Source organism: Lagenorhynchus albirostris, chromosome 3 (assembly GCF_949774975.1).
Source record: "Lagenorhynchus albirostris chromosome 3, mLagAlb1.1, whole genome shotgun sequence".
Classification (NCBI taxonomy): domain Eukaryota; kingdom Metazoa; phylum Chordata; class Mammalia; order Artiodactyla; family Delphinidae; genus Lagenorhynchus; species Lagenorhynchus albirostris.
In genome coordinates, this window is record NC_083097.1 from 40,207,078 (window position 1) to 40,230,907 (window position 23,830).

Sequence of the window (23,830 nt, forward strand, 5' to 3'; positions counted from 1 at the left end):
CCACAATTAGAGTCTATGCTCGGTCTCTTTAGTATGCAAAGCCAGTGCATGCCCAGTTTGTCCCACACAACCGGGTACCAGAGGTGCCATCATTTGTTCACTTTCTTCCCAGAGGATATAGTCTAGCATTCCAGGCCCCGTAGATGCAGGCCATGAGCTGAATTAACCATCAGCAGCATTAACAACGTTCGGGAAACTTCAGTGGAAAGAAAGTATCTATCAATGGATTGCTTCTTAATTTTAAGGGAATCTTATATCACTTTTGCATTGTATCTGGCTACATAATCAGTATTTCTTGCCCTTAAATCTCTATTTCCCTTTGTTGTATCCCTGGTTGATCATTCATACTTTGCCTTTTATCTGATCAAAAAGAGGTCTCATGATTGCATTAATCTTCCTGGAGAACCATAAACTCATGAGTTCCTTTCCCATTTTAATCAGTGAATTAGCGTCAACTTGATCTTTGAAATGGTATAAACAAAGTATAGGAAACTTTCACTTTAGCAATAATTATTTATTTTCCTAATTCATATTTTTTCCTCAGTGAACCTTATATTTTTTTTTAGTTTGTGCCAAACTAGGAAATAAGCCATTTATTTTACTTTCTCTCTTTGTTTATTCACACAGAAAGGTTTCAGACTTTTCTCCACGTCTATTCATGATGCATGAGATCAAATGTTTACGGGGGTCTGTAGCCCTGTTATGTCCTGGACTGTTCCTCCTACTCCATCTTTTTTTTTTTTTTTTTTTTTTTTTTGCGATACGCGGGCCTCTCACTGTTGTGGCCTCTCCTGTTGCGGAGCACAGGCTCCGGACACGTAGGCTCAGAAGCCATGGCTCACGGGCCCAGCCGCTCCATGGCATGTGGGATCTTCCCGGACCGGGACACGAACCCGTGTCCCCTGCATCGGCAGGCGGACTCCCAACCACTGCACCACCAGGGAAGCCCCTCCATCTGTTTTTTCCCCACCATTTGATCCTGAACACCAGAGCCATATGTTTTGGGGGGAGACAACACTCAAAAAAGGTTGATTACCGAAACTATAAGCACTCTGTGATAAAACTGCACACATTTCCTGTGAAACATCCAGATTTGGTGAGGGTGCTAAGCTGGTTGGAGACCCTGTTACATGGTCTCTATTCTGTCACTTGAGGATATTAGACATTGCTAGCAGGAGACTGGTGGGGTTTTTTTTGGGGGGGGTTTGTTTGTTTTGTTTTTTAAGTTTTCTTCTTTTTTTTTTCTTTTTACAAATTTATTTATTTTTGGCTGCGTTGGGTCTTCATTGCTGCACGCGGGTTTCTCATTGCAGTGGCTTCTCTTGTTGCGGATCACGGGCTCTAGGCACGTGGGCTCAGTAGTTGTGGCTTCTGGGCTCTATAGCGCAGGCTCAGTAGTTGTGGCACACGGGCTTAGTTGCTCCGTGGCATGTGGGATCTTCCTGGACCAGGGATCGAACCCTTCTCCCCTGCACTGGCAGGCAGATTCTTAACTACTGTGCTACCAGGGAAGGCCAGGAGACTGTTTTATATTCAGATTCTAATCTTAGAAGATAATGGCTGTGAAAGTGTATCACCTACAGCATTCAAATGAAAATAAGCAACTTAGAAAGTATCTTAGAATTTCATTCATTTGCACACAAAAGGCACTGTGCTACATGTAAATGAGCTTTACACTTTACATTTGACATATTTGCCTCAAGGGAGTTTCAATTCTGAATGTCTATTCCAGGTAAATATTAGCAGAACACCAAATGCCTGGGCTTGACGTATTTGTATTAAGTGAAACAGAAGTAATTTTTAAGTATTATTTTGTATCTCTTTTGATTCATGGAAAATAATGTTTTTACCAGCTACCAGACCCTTGGGTGAAGGATCAAAATACATTTCTCCCTGTTTTCATTTTCATTCTGTGATGCAAAATAGTTCAAACTGGATGCAAGTGATAGTAATTCCAGGGAATTCTTTTCTCTTATAGTTTCTTCTAAATATATGCTCGCATATTACATTTATACATTTTACTTTTATTAAGTATGTCAGTTGGGCATCTTCCCCATTGAACTTTACCCATTTGTCTCTGTCCTGTGACATAGAGCACTAAATATCTGACAATGTTTACATCACAGTTAAGAACCTAAATTACACATAGTCCAGGAGCCTTTACAATTTTTGTGTATTTTCAACAACATCAACTTGTAAGTGAAATGGAAGTTAACATGTCAATTCAATAGTGAATCTAGAATATGGTAAATAGGAACCAAGGAGGAAAAATAGTGATTTTTCAGCCCAGGATGTCATATATATAACTTACAGAATAAATTAGGTAAATCAATGGGGACTCAGAAGGCTTCACACCATACGGAATTTGTATAAGTCTAAAAGAAATCCATGCATAGCAAAACTACTGACAAAAGAGGAGTCTGCCAGTGTGTCCAGAGGAGAAGACCAAGCAGAGAGTGAGGTGTTGAGCAAGGCCCCAGTGATCCTGAAACCCACACCATGGATGGAATGGAGGCTCCAGAACTCGGAGACTGCCTTTTCCATCCTTAGTCTAGGGCATGTACATCCAGCTCTGGTGAGATACCCAACTATAGGAAGAGCATCTTAACTGTTTTTAAATGAGAGAGGATTTGTTCAATGTAATAAGAGCAAGTGGCCCTTGGGTTTTCCCTCTCTATTTGGACAATTCTCTACTACCATTCCATTAATTCTCTTACCCCTCAAGCAGCTAAAGTGGGAAAAGCACTAGTGGCCTCTGTTCAAATATAAACCACTTCTGATGTTTGGCATTTGCTTTTCAGCCAGATAAACAAGAGCTAAGTTTTTGTGTTCTGGTTCGATTTGTAAGCTGCTGGTATAGATCTTCCTACATAAATCTGGACGTAGTAGTTGAGAGTAATTTCAAAAATCAAAAAAGCTCCCCAAACAGTATGCCAATTGTCTTAGAGCCACCTCTAGTTTTCCTAAATAGTGCGCTTTCTTCAAAACAGCTCAAAGTTAGTCACATACAATGAGGCATTTTGCCTCTAAGAACGTTTTACAGATGTAGGAGCTACGAAACTGACAAGGGCACTGGAGTGACTCCGCTGTGGTCCTGGAGCTTAGGAGGGGGTTCAGATGCTGCAGTACTTCCTCTGGGCTCCTCCAGCAAGGGGAAGGAGCCAGGAATAAATCCCCCACCCCCTTCTCACTAGGAAGGAAAATTTGAGAACCAATGCACTTGCTGCTTGACTACTTGGTGCCCAGCTCCTTTTGTCACATTAACATTTAGCGTACATTACAGTGATTCAGTTGTTGATCTTAAACCATTATGCGTTTTATGATATACAAATAAACGAGTATGTTGTAGGTTATAAACAACACTGAAAACAATAATTTTAGTTATTGTTTTTCTGCAAGTGAAAATCTGTACCCATCTTAATAAAAATGTCAGTTTTTAAATCTACCATTCTAAATCTAACATTAAAAAATACGTGTAGGGCTTCCCTGGTGGCGCAGTGGTTGAGAGTCTACTTGCCGATGCAGGGGACACGGGTTCGTGCCCCAGTCCGGGAAGATCCCACATGCCGTGGAGCGGCTGGGCCCGTGAGCCATGGCCGCTGAGCCTGCGCGTCCAGAGCCTGTGCTCCACAACGGGAGAGGCCACAACAGTGAGAGGCCCGCATACTGCAAAAAAACAAAAACAAAAACAAAAAAACAATAGAAATGTCCTATCTACACATCGAGTTGGGTTTTTTTAATTTTTTGCATTTTTAATTTACATATTATTTTTATTATTTGTTTAACTTCTTTTTGGCTGTGTTGTGTCTTCATTGCTGTGCACGGGCTTTCTTTAGTTGCGGCGAGCGGGGACTGTTCTTCATTGCAGTGCGTGGGCTTCTCATTGCAGTGGCTTCTCTTGTTGCAGAGCATGGGCTCTAGGTACTCAGGCTTCAGTAATTGTGGCTCATGGGCTCTAGAGCGCAGGCTCAGTAGTTGTGGCACTGAGGCTTAGTTTCTCTGCAGCATTTGAGATCCTCCCAGACCAGGGCTCGAACCCGTGTCCCCTGAATTGGCAATTGGCAGGCGGATTCTTAACCACTGTGCCACCAGGGAAGCCCTACATATTATTTTTAAAAGATTTTTTCATTTACTTTAACTTGAACATTTTCATATTTATATACATTTCTAAATATTAAGAAATATTTACATTAACAACTAAATTTTTCAGAAGAAAAAATGCAACATAAAAAAAATTAGTTGGACTTCATCAAAATTAAAAACTTCTACTCTTCAAATGATCCTGTAACAAAAGGAAAAGCCAATATATAGACTGGGAGAAAATATTTACAAAACACATAAAGGATATGTATCCAGAATATTGGGTTGGCCAAAAAGTTCGTTCAGTTAGTGAATACATTGTTCAATAAAATTTTTGGTGAAAATTTAAAATTTGTCTTTTATTTTTACTTAAAACCAAACAAACTTTATGGCCAACCCAATATATACAAAATCTCATGACTAAATAACAGGAAAACAAACAATCCATTTTCTTAAAAATTGGCAAAAGATCTGAACAGACACCACACCAAAAATGGAAATACTATGGCAAATAAGCAGGTCTTAATACCATTAGTCATTAATGTAAATTAAATGAGATACCACTACACACCAATAGAATTGCTAAAACTGAAAAAAAAAATGCTAAAAAGAAAAAAACTGATAAAACCAAGTGCTGTCAAGGATGCAAAGCAACTAGGTCTCTCACACATCACTGGTCGGAAAGGTAAAATGGCAAAATGGAACAGTTATTCTGATAACCATTTTGGCAGTTTCTTATTCAGTTAAACATACACTTACTATAGAACCCAGCACTCTCATTCCTAGGTCTTTACTCAAGAAAAAATAAAACATAAACCTAAGTGCAAAAACTTACAGCAGCTTTATTCATAATCACTTGAAACTGAAAACAACCCACATGTCCTCAACAAATGAATTGTGCTTCTATATAGTAGAGTCCTACTCAACAATAAAAAAGACTGAATTACTGATACATGTGACAGCACGGATAACTCTTGAAAGCATTATGCAAAGTGAAAGAAGCCAGACACAAAAGACGACATGCTATTTGATTCCTTAAATTTAACGTTCTGGAAAAAGCAAAGCTATAAGGACAGAAAGTAGGTCAGTGTTTGCAAGGAGTTAGAGGGAAGAGAAGACTGACTACAAAAGGACAAGAAGGAACTCTTTGGGGTCATGGAAATAGTCTAATCTTGATGTGTTAGTAACACAACTGTGTAGGTTTGTCAAAATTCATAGAATTGTACATCTAAAGAGGGTGAATTTTATTGTATATAAATTATATCTCAATAAACCTTACTTTAAAAAATTTAAAACTAAATGTTAGAGAAAACCCGCTAGAAGATCTAAATAATTATGGTTAACTATAGTAGATAATTCCTGCCTCTCTCTCTTCTCTATTTAAAAGAATGCCCCCGTCTTGAGCATTTTGTTTCAGACAGGAATGTCCCAATTGTTTATTTTCTAAATTGCCAAGTTAGACTACTACTTAGTCCAACATCTGTTTAAAAAATATACGTGTCTGACTTCCCCTTGGTAAGAGTTTCAGGAAGTACTGCCTATTTGAGATCAAGCAATTCACTGGCTAATTGCTTTTGCCAGCAAATGGTGATGTCACTGACTGGAATAATATCAGAAACACTCCGAAACTGTAACATTACTTTTGAACTATCAGACTTTAAAGATACAGCTGTTGATAAACAGGGACACAGGAATGCCAGAGAAGAAACTTTTGCAAATATACAAGATGCCCTTTATATTTTCCTACAGCAATTATAGAATATAACAGTTAATATTCTACAGATTCTGAAAATTACCCTTCTAAGAATGTGGAAGTACATAAAAATTTCATTATGCCACAGTACTATACACTCTCTTGTTTATTGACAAAATGCTTGAGATTCTTGTTTAACATATAGAATTTAAAAGATATTCTTGCTGTTTTTGTCGTCTTAGATTCTTGGCAGCTATAATCGAGGAAATTTAAGCGCTGAAAAATTTGTGGAGGAAATAAAATCAATTGCAAGTGAACCCACGGAAAAGCATTTCTTCAATGTCTCTGATGAATTGGCACTAGTCACTATTGTTGAAGCTCTGGGAGAAAGAATCTTTGCCCTGGAAGGTATGACTAGTTCTCATAAGCCTGAATATTCTCTCTACAATTCAAACTCAACGAAATTGATTTTGGTATTTATTTCTACCACGTGGCTAATGCGTTTTTACTGTGTACAGTAGCCACCATGGAACAATGTCCTCTTATATAAATCTGTCCATAGATGGCTGTTTCACATAGCACTGTGTCTGCTGGCAGCTCTCTTTGTAAGGACCCGGCAGTACTGATGTGAGGGCCAGATGAAGACAATGGTCAATGTAGACACACAAGAACAAAAATGTGCCCATGTGTTTTATTCCTTTTCTGTGACACAGGTTTAGAAAATGGAGACACTAACTCAAGTTTTGTTTTTGTCTTTGTTTTTCCTTTTGGGCTTCTGTGGGACAGTTCTTATATAATAACTTCTTTGTTCATTTATTTTCTCCTATTTTTCTCCTTGTCCATTTTAAAGGTCTTCATGGAACCCTGCCTCAAGACCCATGGCAGTGAAACATTGGTTCACTGTATTTGTCTGAGTCATGTTACTTCTTTGTAAATTTTTTCTTTGATTTTTCAACGGCAGCTGGCCATTGGGGATAATGAGTCATGGCATTCCCTCCTCTGCCTTAGGTAGACAATGTCAAGGAACAATGTACTTTGGAACTAGATCTTCCCTGACAAAAAAAGAAGTCTTCAGAATTGTTATGCCAGGCAAACTGAAAAAGCCTCTTCCTTCACATTCTCTGATAATCTGGAGACTCAGAGAACATGCCTTTTTTTCTCAACCTAGGATGAGAAACCACCAGACGGTTCTGCTCTTCTGCTCTGTCTGAATCCTACTGACTTTGTCCTTGTGAGGACAGGACACACTGAGGACTGTTGTTTTTCATCTTAAACATAGAAATTTACAAGCACCTTCTCAGTCTCCCCTTGGTGTCCATACATTTGTTGCTTACATCTGTGTCTCTATTTCATTTCTAAAGCTCATCTTAAGTAAGCAAGTAACTATAACCTAAGACTTGTAGAAATGAATCCTGTAACAGCTATCAGGTGGAGGAGGGATCAATTTGCCTTAAATGACATTTTCAGATTCATTCTAACCTAACGACACCATGAGTTAAAGGTTATACATTGAAGTACCTACATACCCAAGAAATGTCTCCATATTTAAAAACAAAATCATTTTATGAGGAACTCCACAGATTAAAAATGTCTCCCATATCTTCATTGCTGCACTTTCAGGACTAACCAAAAGCAGTGTTTTTACTAGACTATTTATGACTTTTTTCACAATGAGATCCAAAAGGGCTTCATTTCCTTGTTACTTTGGAAATCTCCATTTCCTATCAACATTTATCTTTAGATGACAACTAGCAGCAATTGTGAAAACCATGCTTGCTGAAGGACAGTGCCACCTAGTGAGGTGAGCGTACCAGCTATTTGCCCATAAAATCAGGAAACTACTGTCTCCCGTTCCCATCAAGCACTGGGAAAAATGCTGAAATTCCTAACCAGAAGCTGGTCAGAGTAGATATTGCAACACCCATGAACAAGTCCAGGGAGGAGCTGACATTAAGAAGTTCCGGCATGTACACTGTGCTTTGCCAAGATGCCAATTCAGCAGGCAGAATTTCACAGAGCTTCCTTCTCTCTGTTCTCAGTTGTTCTCTCTGTTCTCAGAACAGCGGCAGGGGAAGGTGCTGGAACTATGTAGGTCTCCACTACTGCATTCTTATAATTGATCTTGCAGAGATAAATGAGAAAGCACCTTACACATTGTGGGCCTAAAATAAAGGTTCAAATTAAAGTAAAAGTGCATCTCAGTCATTTAAATTAGAGGGCAATTTGTATTGAGATTAAAATGATATAGTTGAATTCTTGATTGATTTCCTCATTTAATCTAGTCCTATAAAAAGGCAATTACTGATGTATTTGTTAACAAATTTACGCAGGTAAATAACTAGTAAATAAGTTTGGTTTCACAAATTTGATTGTTCTCATGCCTCAGTGAAAGAGTAGTTTGACTTTTAAAAAATTATGTGCTATTTTTAACTTATCAGCAAGGCCAAATAAATCAGTAACTCCCTCCTGAAAGCAAATTAATCAACATTCCCTTAATCCCCTTAGGAGGCTGTGGCTTTGGCTTGGTGAATATTCTGAGAGCAGCACACTCCCATAGAATGCTCTGGATTATTTCTGTGTTTCAGTAAAGAGCTTCAAAATGGGCACAGGATCTTTAAAAAAAAAAGTGTGATTGCACGGCATGTGGCCTGGAGCCCTGTCAGAAAGTCCCCTCCTGATCTGTGAGTGACACCCACAGCCAGAAATCAGAGCAAATACCAACCCAAGAATCCCTAAACCCTTTATCACACAATGGAATTCTGAGATTGATATAGGGCAGGAAATGCAAGTGAGGCTGGTAGAATCAAGAAACCTCTTTAGGGCTTCCCTGGTGGCGCAGTGGTTGAGCGTCCGCCTGCCGATGCAGGGAATGAGGGTTCGTGCCCAGGTTTGGGAGGATCCCACATGCCATGGAGCGTCTGGGCCCGTGAGCCATGGCCGCTGGGCCTGCGCGTCCCGAGCCTGTGCTCTGCAACGGGAGAGGCCACAGCGGTGAGAGGCCCGCGTACATAAAAAAGAAAGAAAGAAAGAAAGAAACCTCTTTAAATATGTGAATCAAATGTTATTATCCCTGTGACATATCAGGTAAGTTTAGCCTAATCTCAGGAGGATTCCCAGGGCATGAGGGTGAGACACAGAGCTTTCAGCCACGTTGATCCAAAGCTCCGTAGGATCTGTAAGAGTGCTAGAGTATAAGAACAGAAGAATGAATTCAACTCCTCCAGCCAGGATGGGGAAACTAACAGGAATGTGAGACACAGCCCTTCTGCTAACCCTCTCCGTCCTCCACCCAGCCCTACCTAGGAATTTTGAGTTTGAGAAATGTGTGGCTGAAAATGCCCTAAAGATGCTAGAAGTTCTGGTTGGTCAAGACCACAGACTGTACTAGGTCTCTGTCTTCTGCAAATCAGCAGCGTGCTAAAGGCAATTCTCCTCTGTTACAGCTACAGCTGACCAGTCGGCAGCTTCTTTTGAGATGGAAATGTCTCAGACCGGCTTCAGTGCTCATTATTCACAGGTACATTGACCACTTGGTAGAAAACTTTTTTTTTTTTGAGGTTTCCTTTGCCAAAGCCAACACCCAGACGTCAGCATTACAGGTGCAACTTGCCCCTCATGGCATGAGCAGTTATTCAGACCATGTTGTTTCTAATCCAAATAGGAAACAGCATTTCACAGGCTTCTTATTAGGAAAGCATGTTATCATACACAGCTCACTACATTGTACTAATAATTGTGAATCAGACAGTTTGATGTCTGCCTTCTATAATTATACATCTAGCTAAATAAAATATTTAACATATTTGCTAAAGATACAGAATGTATCTTTTTCTTGGTGTCAAGGTATTCAAGGGTCTTGCTAGAATTCCATGTTCAAGACCCAGGCTTCTTAGCAGCCATAAAGCAGAAAGGCAAGATTAGAAAATATATCCTTTGTAGCTGATGGGAGAAATGGTACCGTGGTCCCTGCACAAGAATATTGACATTTCAGTGTGTAATTGTACTGTATGACCTAGGGAAATTTACTTATTCTGCCTCAGTTTCTTCTGTAAAAGAAGTGGTAATAATGGCATCTAGCCCAATGGATTATTGTGACGATTTTATGATTTAATATATGTAAAGCACTTCGAACAGTACTTAACATATTGTAAATGCTATGTAAGTGTTTGCTCTTGTTAAATATCATTGTCTTCTCTATTTGGATATAAGGACTGGGTCATGCTTGGAGCAGTAGGAGCCTATGATTGGAATGGAACAGTCGTCATGCAGAAGGCTAATCAAATCCTAATTCCCCAAAACACAACCTTTAATGTTGAGTCTACCAAAAAGAATGAACCTCTTGCTTCTTATTTAGGTAAAGTTTGTATGTAATTGAGAGAATTTGTTTTTTTTTTTAATTTTTGTGTTTTTTATTTTTAGTATTATTTGCTTATATTTATATAGGCATATTTTGTAAGAGAGATCACGTCTAAGAGTTAGATATTTTAGATGTTAGAGACCCATGATGGCCTCTGAGTAGCCTTAGCAAAAATAACAGAACGTGGAGGAGCCTTTCTCAGAAGGGCTGCCTACACGGGGAGTGATTTGGGCTGAAATGCACATTTTTTTGAGGTCTCTCTGTGTCTGGTATTCGTGTTAATGTCAAGAAGTGCTTCAGACCCAGTGGACAGGAAACAAAGGTAGAAAAAAAAACCTTGACTCGGCCTATCCTGAAGATCAGACTCGCATATTCTCTTAAATATCCTCTACCATTAGTTTCTCTCTATGGGTCCTAATTTTGGAAGGTAAACTTTTAACTTGTTTTGTCATATGACTTCTTTAATACCTCTGTTCACAATCAGATACATAGTGAAGTGAAACGCAGTAATGTAATGATTTTCCAAAGACTTGCCTAGAACGAGGAGGTGTGTGTCTGGTGTCACTTTATTCTGAATCTGTGTCAGGCTGGGAGCTGCCTGGGGGATAGCTGGGGACTCTTCTGTCACTGGTCGAGCTCAGTAAACACTTGGGAGAGACTAGGATGGAAAGGACCCTCAAGGTATGTTTTCTCAGCTCTCTCTCTTCACTCAACAAATATTTTGGGAGCATCTCTCTTGCCCCAGGCATTGTTCTTGGTGCTGGGGATACAGTGGTAAAGAAAGCAAATACGTGCTGTGTTCATATTTTAGCATGTTAGCAGTCCTGTCTGGGATCTTTATGTCCTGGCAGTCTTTCTCTCTCTATCCCAGTTTCTTTCTGTTTTATAGGAAGGTGGCAGGTCTTTACTGGCACAGCCATACATCTTATTCAAGGCCACGTATTAAAGCTGTAGAGGCAACAGGATTTAAGAAGAATAAAGAGTCTAAGTAGTTTCGATAATTAAAAATATAGTGGTAAGCAGCAGGTATAATGGGAGTGCTAAACCCCCATAAGACATGTTAAACTGCAGTAATGGAAGTCTAGTCTATTTCTCATAAAAGTCCTATTTCATTCTGCCCTAGTCGGAGAGCAGCTAAAGTATTCTAAGCATTGTCCTAAGCATCACACATTACAAAAGAAAATGTCAAACTAGAATTGCCAGTAAAAAACTATCTGAAGGATACAGATCTAAAAACAATCCCCATCTACACATCCCTCTCCCCACCAAACCTGAAAAAACTGGTGGTTAGAAAACAAAGTATACACTGCATGTCTTTTAAATATTTGGAGGATTGTGATATAAAATAAAGGGGTTGGCATTAAAATTCATATTGAGTTTTACAATTAAAAGAGATCTTAGAAAGCGAATGGTACACATCTAATTTGCCAAATTAAGAAATTGAGGAATAGAAAGATTATGTCGCAGCTAACTGTGGCAAATCTGAAAGTAGAATCTAAGTTTTTTGATTCTTATTCCAGTGTTCATTTCGCCATGCTAAAATGCCTGATTCTGGGTTGATCAAGGAAGCACTTATAAATAATGAGTACCTGCAGTGTGCCAAACATTCAGTTATAACTTGAGGATAACAAGATAAATAAGGGATATTTATCCCTGTATTGATGAAGCTTACCTTTCTGGATAAGAGACAATAACAGAACCAACCAAATCCTGTCAGTATGACATCAGCTGTGACATAGGATGCCTAAAAAAGAGGAAAGGGGGTTAGGTTGGATAATTTCTTTTTTTAATTTTTATTTTTTTATTTTTTTATACAGCAGGTTCTTATTAGTTATCCATTTTATACATATTAGTGTATATATGTCAGTCCCAATATCCCAATTCATCACACCACCCCCCTCCCCCGCCAGCCACTTTCCCCCATTGGTGTCCATACATTTGTTCTCTACATCTGTGTCTCCATTTCTGCCCTGCAAACCAGTTCATCTGTACCATTTTTCTAGGTTTCACATATATGCGTTAATATACGATATTTGTTGTTCTCTTTCTGACTTACTTCACTCTGTATGACAGTCTCTAGATCCATCCATGTCTCTACAAATAACCCAATTTTGTTCCTTATTATGGCGGAGTAATATTCCATTGTATATATATACCACATCTTCTTTATCCATTCGTCTGTCAATGGGCATTTAGGTTGCTTCCATGACATGGCTATTATAAATAGTGCTGCAATGAACATTGGGGTGCATGTGTCTTTTTGAATTGTGGTTTTCTCTGGGTACATGCCCAGTAGTGGGATTGCTGGGTCATATGGTAATTCTATTTTTAGTTTTTAAGGAACCTCTATAGTGTTCTCCATAGTGGCTGTATCAACAGTGCAAGATGGTTCCCTTTTCTCCACACCCTCTCTAGCATTTGTTGTTTGTAGATTTTCTGATGATGCCCATTCTAACTGGTGTGAGGTGATACCTCATTGTAGTTTTGATTTGCATTTCTCTAATAATTAGTGATGTTGAGCAGCTTTTCATGTGCTTCTTGGCCATCTGTATGTCTTCTTTGGAGAAATGTCTATTTAGGTCTCCTGCCCGTTTTTGGATTGGGTTGTTTGTTTTTTAATATTGAACTGCATAAGCTGTTTATATATTTTGGAGATTAATCCTTTGTCCGTTGATTCGTTTGCAAATATTTTCTCCCATTCTGAGGGTTGTCTTTTCATCTTGATTGTAGTTTCCTTTGCTTTGCAAAAGCTTTTAAGTTTCATTAGGTCCCATTTGTTTTTTGTTTTTTTTTTTTTTTTTTGCTTTTCTTTCCATTACTCTAAGAGGTGGATCAAAACAAATCTTGCTGTGATTTATGTCAAAGAGTGTTCTTCCTATGTTTTCCTCTAAGAGTTTTATAGTGTCCAGTATTACATTTAGGCCTCTAATCCATTTTGAGTTTATTTTTGTATATGGTGTTAGAGAGTGTTCTAATTTCATTCTTTTACATGTAGCTGTCCAGTTTTCCCAGCACCACTTATTGAAGACACTGTCTTTTATCTATTGTATATCCTTGCCTCCTTTGTCATAGATTAGTTGACCATAGGTGCATGGGCTTATCTCTGGGCTTTGTATTCTGTTCCATTTATCTATATTTCTGTTTTTGTGCCAGTAGTATATTGTCTTGATTACTGTAGCTTTGTAGTATAGTCTGAAGTCTGGGAGTCTGATTCCTCCAGCTCTGTTTTTTTCCCTCAAGACTGCTTTGGCTATTCGGGGTCTTTTGTATCTCCACACAAATTTTAAGGTTTTTTGTTCTAGTTCTGTAAATCTGCCATTGGTAATTTGATGGGGATTGCATTGAATCTGTAGATTGCCTTGGGTAGTAGAGTCATTTTCACAATATTGATTCTTCCAATCCAAGAACATGGTATATCTCTCCATCTGTTTGTATTATCTTTAATTTCTTTCATCAGTGTCTTATAGTTTTCTGCATACAAGTCTTTTGCCTCCCTAGGTAGGTTTGTTCCTAGGTATTTTATTCTTCTTGTTGCGATGGTAAGTGCAAGTGTTTTCTTAATTTCTCTTCCAGATTTTTCATCATTAGTGTATAGGAATGCAAGAGATTTCTGTGCATTAATTTTGTATCCTGCAACTGTACCAAATTCATTGATTAGCTCTCATAGTTTTCTGGTGGCATCTTTAGCATTCTCTATGTATACTATCATGTCATCTGCAAATAGTGACAGTTTTACTTCTTCTTTTCCAGTTTGTATTCCTTTTATTTCTTTTTCTTCTCTGATTGCTGTGGCTAGGACTTCCAAAACTATGTTGAATAATAGTGGTGAGAGTGGACATCCTTGTCTTGTTCCTGATCTTAGAGGAAATGCTTTCAGTTTTTCACCATTGAGAAGGATGTTTGCTCTAGGTTTGTCATATATGGCCTTTATTATGTTGAGGTAGGTTCCCTCTATGCCTACTTTCTGGAGAGTTTTTATCATAAATGGGTGTTGAATTTTGTCAAAAGCTTTTTCTGCATTTATTGAGATGATCATATGGTTTTTCTTCTTCAATTTGTTAATATGGTGTGTCACATTGATTGATTTCCATATATTGAAGAATCCTTGCATCCCTGGGATAAATCCGACTTGATCATGTTGTATGATCCTTTTAATGTGTTGTTGGATTCCATTTACTAGTATCTTGTTGAGGATTTTTGCATCTATATTCATCAGTGATATTGGCCTGTAATTTTCTTTTTTTGTAGTATCTTTGTCTGGTTTTGGTATCAGGGTGATGGTGGCCTCATAGAATGAGTTTGGAAGTGTTCCTTCCTCTGCAATTTCTTGGAAGAGTTTGAGAAGGATGGCTGTTAGCTCTTCTCTAAATGTTTCATAGAATTCACCTGTGAAGCCATCTGGTCCTGGACTTTTGTTTGTTGGAAGATTTTTAATCACAGTTTCAGTTTCATTACTTGTGATTGGTCTGTTTATATTTTCTATTTCTTCCTGGTTCAGTCTTGGAAGGTTATACCTTTCTAAGAATTTGTCCATTTCTTCCAGGTTGTCCATTTTATTGGCATAGAGTTGCTTGTAGTAGTCTCTTAGGATGCTTTATTTCTGGGTGTCTGTTGTAACTTCTTCTTTTTCATTTCTAATTTCATTGATTTGAGTCCTCTCCCTCTTTTTCTTGATGTGTCTGGCTAATGGTTTATCAATTTTGTTTATCTTCTCAAAGAACCAGCTTTTAGTTTTATTGATCTTTGCTCTTGTTTTCTTTGTTTCTATTTCATTTATTTCTGCTCTGATCTTTATGATTTCTTTCCTTCTACTAACTTTGGGTTTTGTTTTTACTTCTTTCTCTAGTTCCTTTAGGTGTAAGTTTACATTGTTTATTTGAGATTTTTCTTGTTTCTTGAGGTAGGCTTGTATTGCTATAAACTTCCCTCTTAGAACTGCTTTTGCTGCATCTCATAGGTTTTGGATCATCGTGTTTTCATTGTCATTTGTCTCTAGGTATTTTCTGATTTCCTTTTTGATTTCTTCAGTGATCTCTTGGTTATTTAGTAACGTATTGTTTAGCCTCCATGTGGTTGTGTTTTTTATGTATTTTTTCCCTGTAATTGATTTCTAATCTCATAACATTGTGGTCAGAAAAGATTCTTGATATGATTTCAATTTTCTTAAATTTACTGAGGCTTAATTTGTGACCCAAGATATGATCTACCCTGGAGAATGTTCTGTACGCACTTGAGAAGAAAGTGTGATCTGCTGTTTTTGGATGGAATGTCCTATAATTATCAGTTAAATCTATCTGGTCTATTGTGTCATTTAAAGCTTCTGTTTCCTTATTTATTTTCATTTTGGATGATCTGTCCATTGGTGTAAGTGAGGTGTTAAAGTCCCCCACTATTATTTTGTTACTGTCGATTTCCTCTTTTATAGCTGTTAACAGTTGCCTTATGTATTGAGGTGCTCCTATGTTGGATGCATATATATTAATAATTGTTCTATCTTATTCTTGGATTGATCCCTTGATCATTATGTAGTGTCCTTCCTTGTCTCTTGTAACATTCTTTATTTTAAAGTCTATTTTATCTGATATGAGTATTGCTACTCCAGCTTCCTTTTGATTTCCATTTGCATGGAATATCTTTCTCCATCTCCTCACTTTCAATCTGTATGTGTCCCTAGGTCTGACGTAAGTCTCTTATAGACAGCATATATATGGGTCTTGTTTTTGTATCCATTCAGCGAGCCTGTGTCTTTTGTTTGGAGCATTTAACCCATTTACGTTGAAAGTAATTATCAATATGTATTTTCTTAGTTGTTATGGGTTTGTTTTTGTAGATCCTTTTCTTCTCTTGTGTTTCCCACTTAGAGAAGTTCCTTTAGCGTTTGCTGTAGAGCTGGTTTGGTGGTACTGAATTCTCTTAGCTTTTGCTTGTCTGCAAAGCTTTTGATTTCTCCATTGAATCTGAATGAGATCCTTGCTGGGTAGAGTAATATTGGTTGTAGGTTCTTCCCTTTCATCACTTTAAATATGTCATGCCACTCCCTTCTGGCTTCTAGAGTTTCTCCTGAGAAATCAGCTGTTAACCTTATGGGAGTTCCCTTGTATGTTAATTGTCATTTTTCCCTGTTGCTTTCAATAATTTTTCTTTGTCTTTAATTTTTGCCAACTTGATTATGATGTGTCTCGGCGTGTTTCTCCTTGAGTTTATCCTTCCTGGGACTCTCTGTCCTTCCTGGACTTGGGTGGCTATTCCCTTTCCCATGTTAGGGAAGTTTTCAACTATATTCTCTTGAAATATTTTCTCGGGTCCTTTCTCTCCCTCTTCTCCTTCTGAGACCCCTATGATGTAAATGTTGTTGCATCTAATGTTGTCCCAGTAGTCTCTTAGGCTGTCTTCATTTCTTTTCATTCTTTTTTCTTTATTCTGTTCCACAGCAGTGAATTCCACCATTCTGTCTTCCAGGTCACTTATCCGTTCTTCTGCCTTAGTTATTCTGCTATTGATTCCTTCTAGTGTATTTTTCATTTCAGTTATTGTATTGTTCATCTCTGTTTTTTTGTTCTTTAATTCTTATAGGTCCTTGTTAACCATTTCTTGAGTCTTCTTGATCTTTGCCTCCATTCTTTTTCTGAGGTCCTGGATCATCTTCACTATCGTTAATCTGAATTCTTTTTCTGGAGGGTTGCCTATCTCCACTGCATTTAGTTGTTTTTCTGGGGTTTTACCTTGTTCCTTCATTTGGTACATAGCCCTCTGCCTTTTCATCTTGTCTGTCTTTCTGTGAATATGTTTTTTTTTCCACAGGCTGCAGGATTGTAGTTCTTCTTGCTTCTGCTGTGTGCCCTCTGGTGGATGAGGCTATCTAAGAGGCTTGTGCAAGTTTCCGGATGGGAGGGACTGGTGGTGGGTAGAGCTGGCTGTTGCACTCATGGGCAGAGCTCAGTAAAACTTTAATCTGCTTGTCTGCTGATGGGTGAGGCTGGGTTCCCTCCCTGTTGGTTGTTTGGCCTGATGTGACCCAACACTTGAGCCTACCAGGGCTCTTTGGTGGGGCTGATGGTGGACTCTGGAAGGGCTCACACCAAGGAGTACTTCCCAGAACTTTTGCTGCCAGTGTCCTTGTCCCCACGGTGAGCCACAGCCACCCCCCGCCTCTGCAGGAGACCCTCCAACACTAGCAGGTAGGTCTGGTTCAGTCTCCTATGGGGTTACTGCTCCTTCCCCTGGGTCCCGATACGCACACTTCTTTGTGTGTGCCCTCCAAGAGTGGAGTCTCTGTTTTCCCCAGTCCTGTCGAAGTCCTGCAGTCAAATCCTGCTAGCCTTCAAAGTCTGATTCTCTAGGAATTCCTCCTCCCATTGCTGGACCCCCGAATTGGGAAGCCTGACATGGGGCTCAAAGCCTTCACTCCAGTAAGTGGACTTCTGTGGTATGTGATCTCCACTTTGTGAATCACCCACCCAGCAGTTATGGGATTTGATTTTATTGTGATTGCACCCCTCCCACCATCTCATTGTGGCTTCTCCTTTGTCTTTGGATGTGGGGTATCTTTTTTGGTGAGTTCCAGCGTCTTCCTGTCAATGATTGTTCAGCAGTTAGATGTGATTCCGGTGCACTTGTAAGAGGGAGTTAGAGCACGTCCTTCTACTCCTCCATCTTGAACCAATCTCAGGTTAGATAATTTCTAAAGGTTCTTCATGTTCTAAGATTCTATGAGACTGTTCTATGTGAAATACCTTGAAATCAAGAACCAGTTTAACCTGAGGTTTCTTTCCATCCTAGATAGAAGAATCTGGGAACATTTGTCCTCATATGTAACAGTGGCATATAAAGTAATATAACTTTTTAGGAAAGTCGTTTGACAGTGTGTATCCAGAGCCATAAAAATGTTTACACCACCTTGACCTCGAAATTTCATTTCTGAGGATCTAACCTAAAGAAAAAATCCAATTACTTAAGAATGCCAAGGGAACAGTTGTTTTCATAGTATTTTATTGAGGTAAATGGCATATCCTTAATGTTCAAAAATAAGGGAATAGTTAAGTAAGTGGTAAATAGTAAATCCACTTAATGGAACATCATGAACCCATAAAAATAAAAATTATAAAGCTGCTGATCCCATAACACTTGAAGTGACTTGAAGTGGTTATGGCACTGTGTATACAGTCAGACAGTACAGAGATACTCTTAGATCATAGAATCTTGAGTTTGTTTTCTGACTCTGCCCCTGACTTTAGACAAATTGCCTTATTCCTCAAAGCCTCAATTTGCTTATTTATTTAAAAATATATATAAAATTTGGGTTGTTATGAAAATGAGATTAAATAATACCTGTAAGGTACTTAGTGTTGTGCTTGACAGACAGCTGACCCTCAATAGGTATTGTCTATTGTTGTATATTATGTAATATTGTATAGAAAACATTCCTCTTATTATTAGTATTATGATAGGCAGAACAATGCCCTAAAGATGTCCATGTCCTAATCCCAAGATCCAGATCTTATATGGCAAAAGGGACATTGCAGATGTGATTAAGTTAAAGATCTTGACATGAGGAGATTATCCTGAGATACCTGGCTGGGCCCAATCTCATCACATGGGTTTTTAAAATCAGAGAAGCTTTCCTGGATGTGGACAGGGGATGATAGAACTATAGAAAAATGGTCAGAGATATGCAATTTTGGCTTTTAAGATGGAGAAGGGGGGCCACAGCTAAGGAATGTGGGTGGTCTCTAGAAGCCACAGTGGGCAAGGAAATGGATTCTCCTCTACAGCATCCAGAAGGAACCCAGCCCTGCCAACACTGTGATTTTAGCCCAGGGAGACCTAGGTCTGATTTCTAACTTTAAAAGATAATATATTTGTGATGTGTTACCATCAAGTTTATGGTAATTTGTTACAACAGCAATAGAAAACTAATACAGGTGTATTATATACCTACTAAGAGTAGCTGACGTTAATACTACTAATTAGTATTGAATAGTTACAACATTAAAGACATTGCCCACAAAGACATTGAAGTCCACAAAGATGTGAGTGACATTGTCACTTCTCTAAGGAAGTTCACACACTTTAACACGATATTTAATAATATATTAAATAATAATGTTATTTTATAAATAATACTATAGTGATTTTGGTATTCTGAGTGATTATCATTGAATTCCTTAAAAACAAATAAACTTAAAGAACCCTAAATCTATTATTCTCAAAAACCTTGGGTTAATGATTTGCTTAGAGCAGACTTAGAGAATTCAAGACTGAAAGATACTGCTGTAAGCAAAAAAAGTTAAGACAACCTTCATTTCTGACCACAGTATTTATAATACATGACTCCTGTGTGCCCAGAAAAGGAAATTTGGGGGTATGTTGTCTACAGTCTGCTCAGATGATGTGTTTTTTTGGTTTGTTTCAGAAATCCTTTCATTATCTTAGTCACAGGTTGGTGCTTTAGACATTTTGCCAACATAAAGTCTATTATATGTAAGATTTCTTCCAAAATAGAAAAGCACTCAGAAAGAGGTCAGGGGAGAAAAATAGCTTTTTTTCCCCCAAATATTACTGTAAATCTAAAATTAAGCTTTCAAAATGTTTCCTTGTATAGGTTACACATCAAGAAGAGTTTGAATGTGTTCTCCCAATCCATGTGGATTGAAAGTTGTTAGACTATGGAAATTCTTACTGAAGAAGAAAAGTGAGAGGTAGACAGTTTATTAAAAAATCCCATAGTAACCAATAATAATCAGAAAGAAGCAGGAACTGAAGCTGTGCAACCTCCCTCAGGATGGAATCATCCACCTGTCTTTCTGTAGCCCAGTAACTGCCTTTTGCCAACATGCATTCGGCAAGTGGGTTTGCTGGTGAGAATACAGTCGAGATCCTGTTCCCTACCTCCCCCACCCACAGTTTGCTGATTTCTAATCACGCTAGACTGATTCACGAGGAAAAGTGAAGATGTGAGGCCAATTCATGACATCAAGTCAGATCCTACCTGTTTCCCCTTACCTCACCAGATCCTAGCACTTTTCCCAAGAAGTGAATCGTGAGAGCTGACAGGATTTACTCTTTATAAATCTACACACAGAACCATGCCATCAATTTTCCTTTCTCTTCAATCGTGTGCCTTTCCTTTTCAGAAAGTGATATTAAGCTTTTAAATCTTTATAATGATTATCCTTCTATTACGACTAGACTTTACTGGGCCCTTGTTCTCACTTTCTCTTTATTGTCTTTAGATGCCTGAGCTTCAACCAGGACTACCTGACTGGTTGTTATTGTCACTGTGAAGATTTCAGCTAATGGTTTAGTAATCAATTGCGCATCATCAAAGTCAAGTAGATAATCACACAACTCCAAACCTCAGACATAATTTTCAACTTATTTTTTAAAGGTTCTTTTATCAGTTTGCATTCATAGCTCTGAAAATTGCAAAAAAAAAAAATCACTGTGTACTCTCACCCCACTCACCCCACTCTCTTCTTAATATTTCTAATAGAGCTGCATGAAATACAACAACCTTTGTTTTGCAGTCTTCCTTTCCATTTTATTTATGTATAAACATGACCGTAAAGTTTTTATTTTTTAAGCAATACTGTGGTTAGTAACATAAAAATATAACACATTACACATTAGAAAAAGAATATTTTACAGTCTCTATTATGTATAGTAAATTTTTTAAAAAGCTCTAAGTTGAAGAAATGAAAATGTGAGAAAAATATTCATGAAAGGGAATATGGCTGAGGAATTGTGTTTCTTTAGGACTTGTAAGAATAAACATATTTCAGTACAAAACTTCTGTTCCTCTTTTAAAGTTTTGCAAGAAAGTGGAACTATTATCTTATGGTAAAATACTTGGTAAGTAAGTTATCAATATAATCTTTTTCTCAGTAAAAAATGCTATTCTGTGGCATTTGGAAAAATAATCTGCCTTCTACTCCAATGATGGACAGTTCTGGTTATTAGAACATTTCTTCCTTCTGTAGAGTTGAAATCTCCACGTGGTAATTTTTATCTATTGATTTAGCTCTGTTCTCTAGAGATACAAAGAATACATCTAATTCTTCACTCAAAAATTAATAATAATCTGCTTTAAAGACACAGTTTAAAATTTTAAAGGTCATGAAGGCCCAATTAAAAAGAGGAATAATTGTGAAAAACTGTTCAAGCTTACTTTTAATCAAACAAATGAAAATTTAAATCACAGCAAGGTGATATTGTTTAACATTTATTAGAGCATCCACAATTTTAAATAATAGTAATGTACCTAATGTTTGTAAGAATTTGGTTAAACTACTCTCTCCAGTGGCTGTTCATGGAATGAATTAGTACAAATATTCTGGAAACAATTTGTCAGATATTATAAGAACCATTAAAAATTTGCTCCAGTAATCTATTCCTTGAAATTTGTCATCAAAAAAATCCAAAAGAAAGAAAAAAATTAAATACTCAAAGATGTCTTTGCAGGCTTAAGTGTAATGCCAAAAAATTTTAAAAAACACCTAAATTCCACCATTCCAACAGGGAATGGTCCTATGGTATAAACACAAGGCATTTATACCTTAACTGAGAAGGAAGCTTCAACCATTTAAAATTACAATTAAAAACCTAGGCAGCAATACAGAAAACGTTTACATTTACTGTGATTACAAATGTATAAAGTTATGGATTTCTATGGCACAGACACATGCATCCAAATGAAATACAGTTGATTTATTTCAAAGGGGTAAATTGAGATTGCGAGAGTTTTGTATGTGTGTGTGTGTGATTTCTTTTCCTGTCAATGTTATATCATTTGTGCTTTTAAACAATGAAAAACTGAGGTTTGGGGAAAAATACCTTTTCAGAATGAAGCAGTTGTGGTAGATAATTAGGGAGCACACTAAAAGCTTCTACCTAAACAAACTTTCCTGCATTAAAGTATATATATTTATTTTCAAAAAAAGAGAAGTCCATATAAACATATAACAATGATTCTCCCAACCGTTTAAAATGGATCTTAACTTATTCCATGCAAACTCCAAGGGGCCAGTGAGTATATCCAGCGTCTGTCTTTCATTAGGTTACACAGTAAACTCCGCCACTGTTTCTGGAGATGTGCTCTACATTGCCGGACAGCCACGGTACAATCATACAGGCCAGGTGGTCATCTACAGGATGGAGGATGGAGACATCAGGATTCTCCAGACACTCCATGGAGAACAGGTAAACTTCAAAATCGTTGTTTTCAATTAATCCATTCACACTCTATCTATGTAAATTGAACTGTCTGTTGTCCTAAACTTTTTAAAAAACAGTACCCCCATATTCAACATGCACTGTGAACAGGGCCCCGTGTTAAGTTCCTCGGAGGAATCTAAAGTGTCTGTGTCTTTGGCATCAGTAATATTTCAGCTGGATGGAGGTAGGTGTAGGATGTGTAGATAATGATGTAGATACAGATGTACAAACAAAGAAATCTAAAACATTAATAAGCATGAAAGTGCCAGGGCCACAGACAATAAATTCAGAACATAGATTCTTTTAAGCTAGGATGGTACAGAAAGTCTTAATAAGAGATAAAATGTGGGCTAGTCTAGAAGAAAGACAGAATGTAGATAGGTAGAAAGCACAGTGAAAGAGCCAGTGGGGCCCAACTGTGTGAGGTTTTGAATGGTAGACTAAGGAGTTTGGATTTTCCCCTGGAGGTGATGGGAAATAATTTGTAATGTGTAAAGTCAGAGAATTCTCATTAGATAATATTGAATATTAAAAGTCGTTTAAGAAATTATATATGCAATATGCAAACATAAGTATATATAAGTCTTTTTTAAACTGAAAGAAACATCTGTGCTGTTGTTGGTTATTATTAAATGGTGATAATTTGGGTAATTTTTATTCCTTTCTTCATAGTTTTCTGCATTTTCCAGGTATTCTAGAATGAGATTTTATTCTACATTCCTCATAGGATGGGGGCGTTCTTGGGCTTCACTAAACATTCCAACTCACTAGACTACCCCCCCGACACACACTCACACAAACTACTCAGAAGGGCAGGGCAGCACCGGCCTCCCTCCCCTGTAGGAGCCCTGGAAGCAGCCCAGCACAGCAGCACAGCTGAGGTGCCAAAAGACAGACACTTAAAGCAGGTGCAGGAGCTGCCCTGGCTTTGAAGCCCTACAGGAGCCAACATCTTTTATAACAGCACCATAGACATAGCTTCCCTGGGTCCTGCTAAAGGCATGCAGTTAGAAGAGTCACTGCAATCTAGGAAGCCCAAAATATGTTATCTCCATCGGATGTTTATAGTTCCACCCAGCCTAAATGCAATGTTCCAATCAGAGATTTTTTTCACCACACTCCATGTTGCTAAGTGTTATAGCTGAATATGATGATCATATTTCCAGGGGGACAGAGTTAGAATAAGCCAAAGGTCAGATTCTCTTTTACCAGCTGAGGGGGTGTTATTAGCCCTTTGACAACATTTATAGTCAGAAAATGCATAAACAATAAAAAACAAGGCTTTTGTTGGAGCTGAAGGATGAGGCGAGAAGAACCTGAAATGGTAGATCAACAATAAAAATAGAAAAGGAAGGGATGTGGCAGACAGAAATAAGGAAGAATTGACAAGATTGTAAAAGAAACCATTTGGATGACATCTGAGGCCCATTATCACTCTATTGATTGTCTCTAAGACAGGAAGTGTAAAATTTTGTGAAAAAAATTGC

General features: G+C 38.0%; 1 protein-coding gene across 1 annotated transcript in view; it reads left to right on the forward strand.

The window, feature by feature from the left end:
- The window catches only part of ITGA1 (integrin subunit alpha 1), a 165,985-nt gene that overhangs the window by 99,679 nt on the left and 42,476 nt on the right, over window positions 1–23,830 (forward strand). Inside the window, exons 9-12 of the mRNA XM_060142938.1 lie at window positions 6,016–6,181; window positions 9,217–9,290; window positions 9,983–10,127; window positions 22,186–22,328. Of these exons, the coding sequence (XP_059998921.1) occupies window positions 6,016–6,181; window positions 9,217–9,290; window positions 9,983–10,127; window positions 22,186–22,328 (528 nt within the window). The remainder of the gene's footprint in view (window positions 1–6,015; window positions 6,182–9,216; window positions 9,291–9,982; window positions 10,128–22,185; window positions 22,329–23,830) is intronic.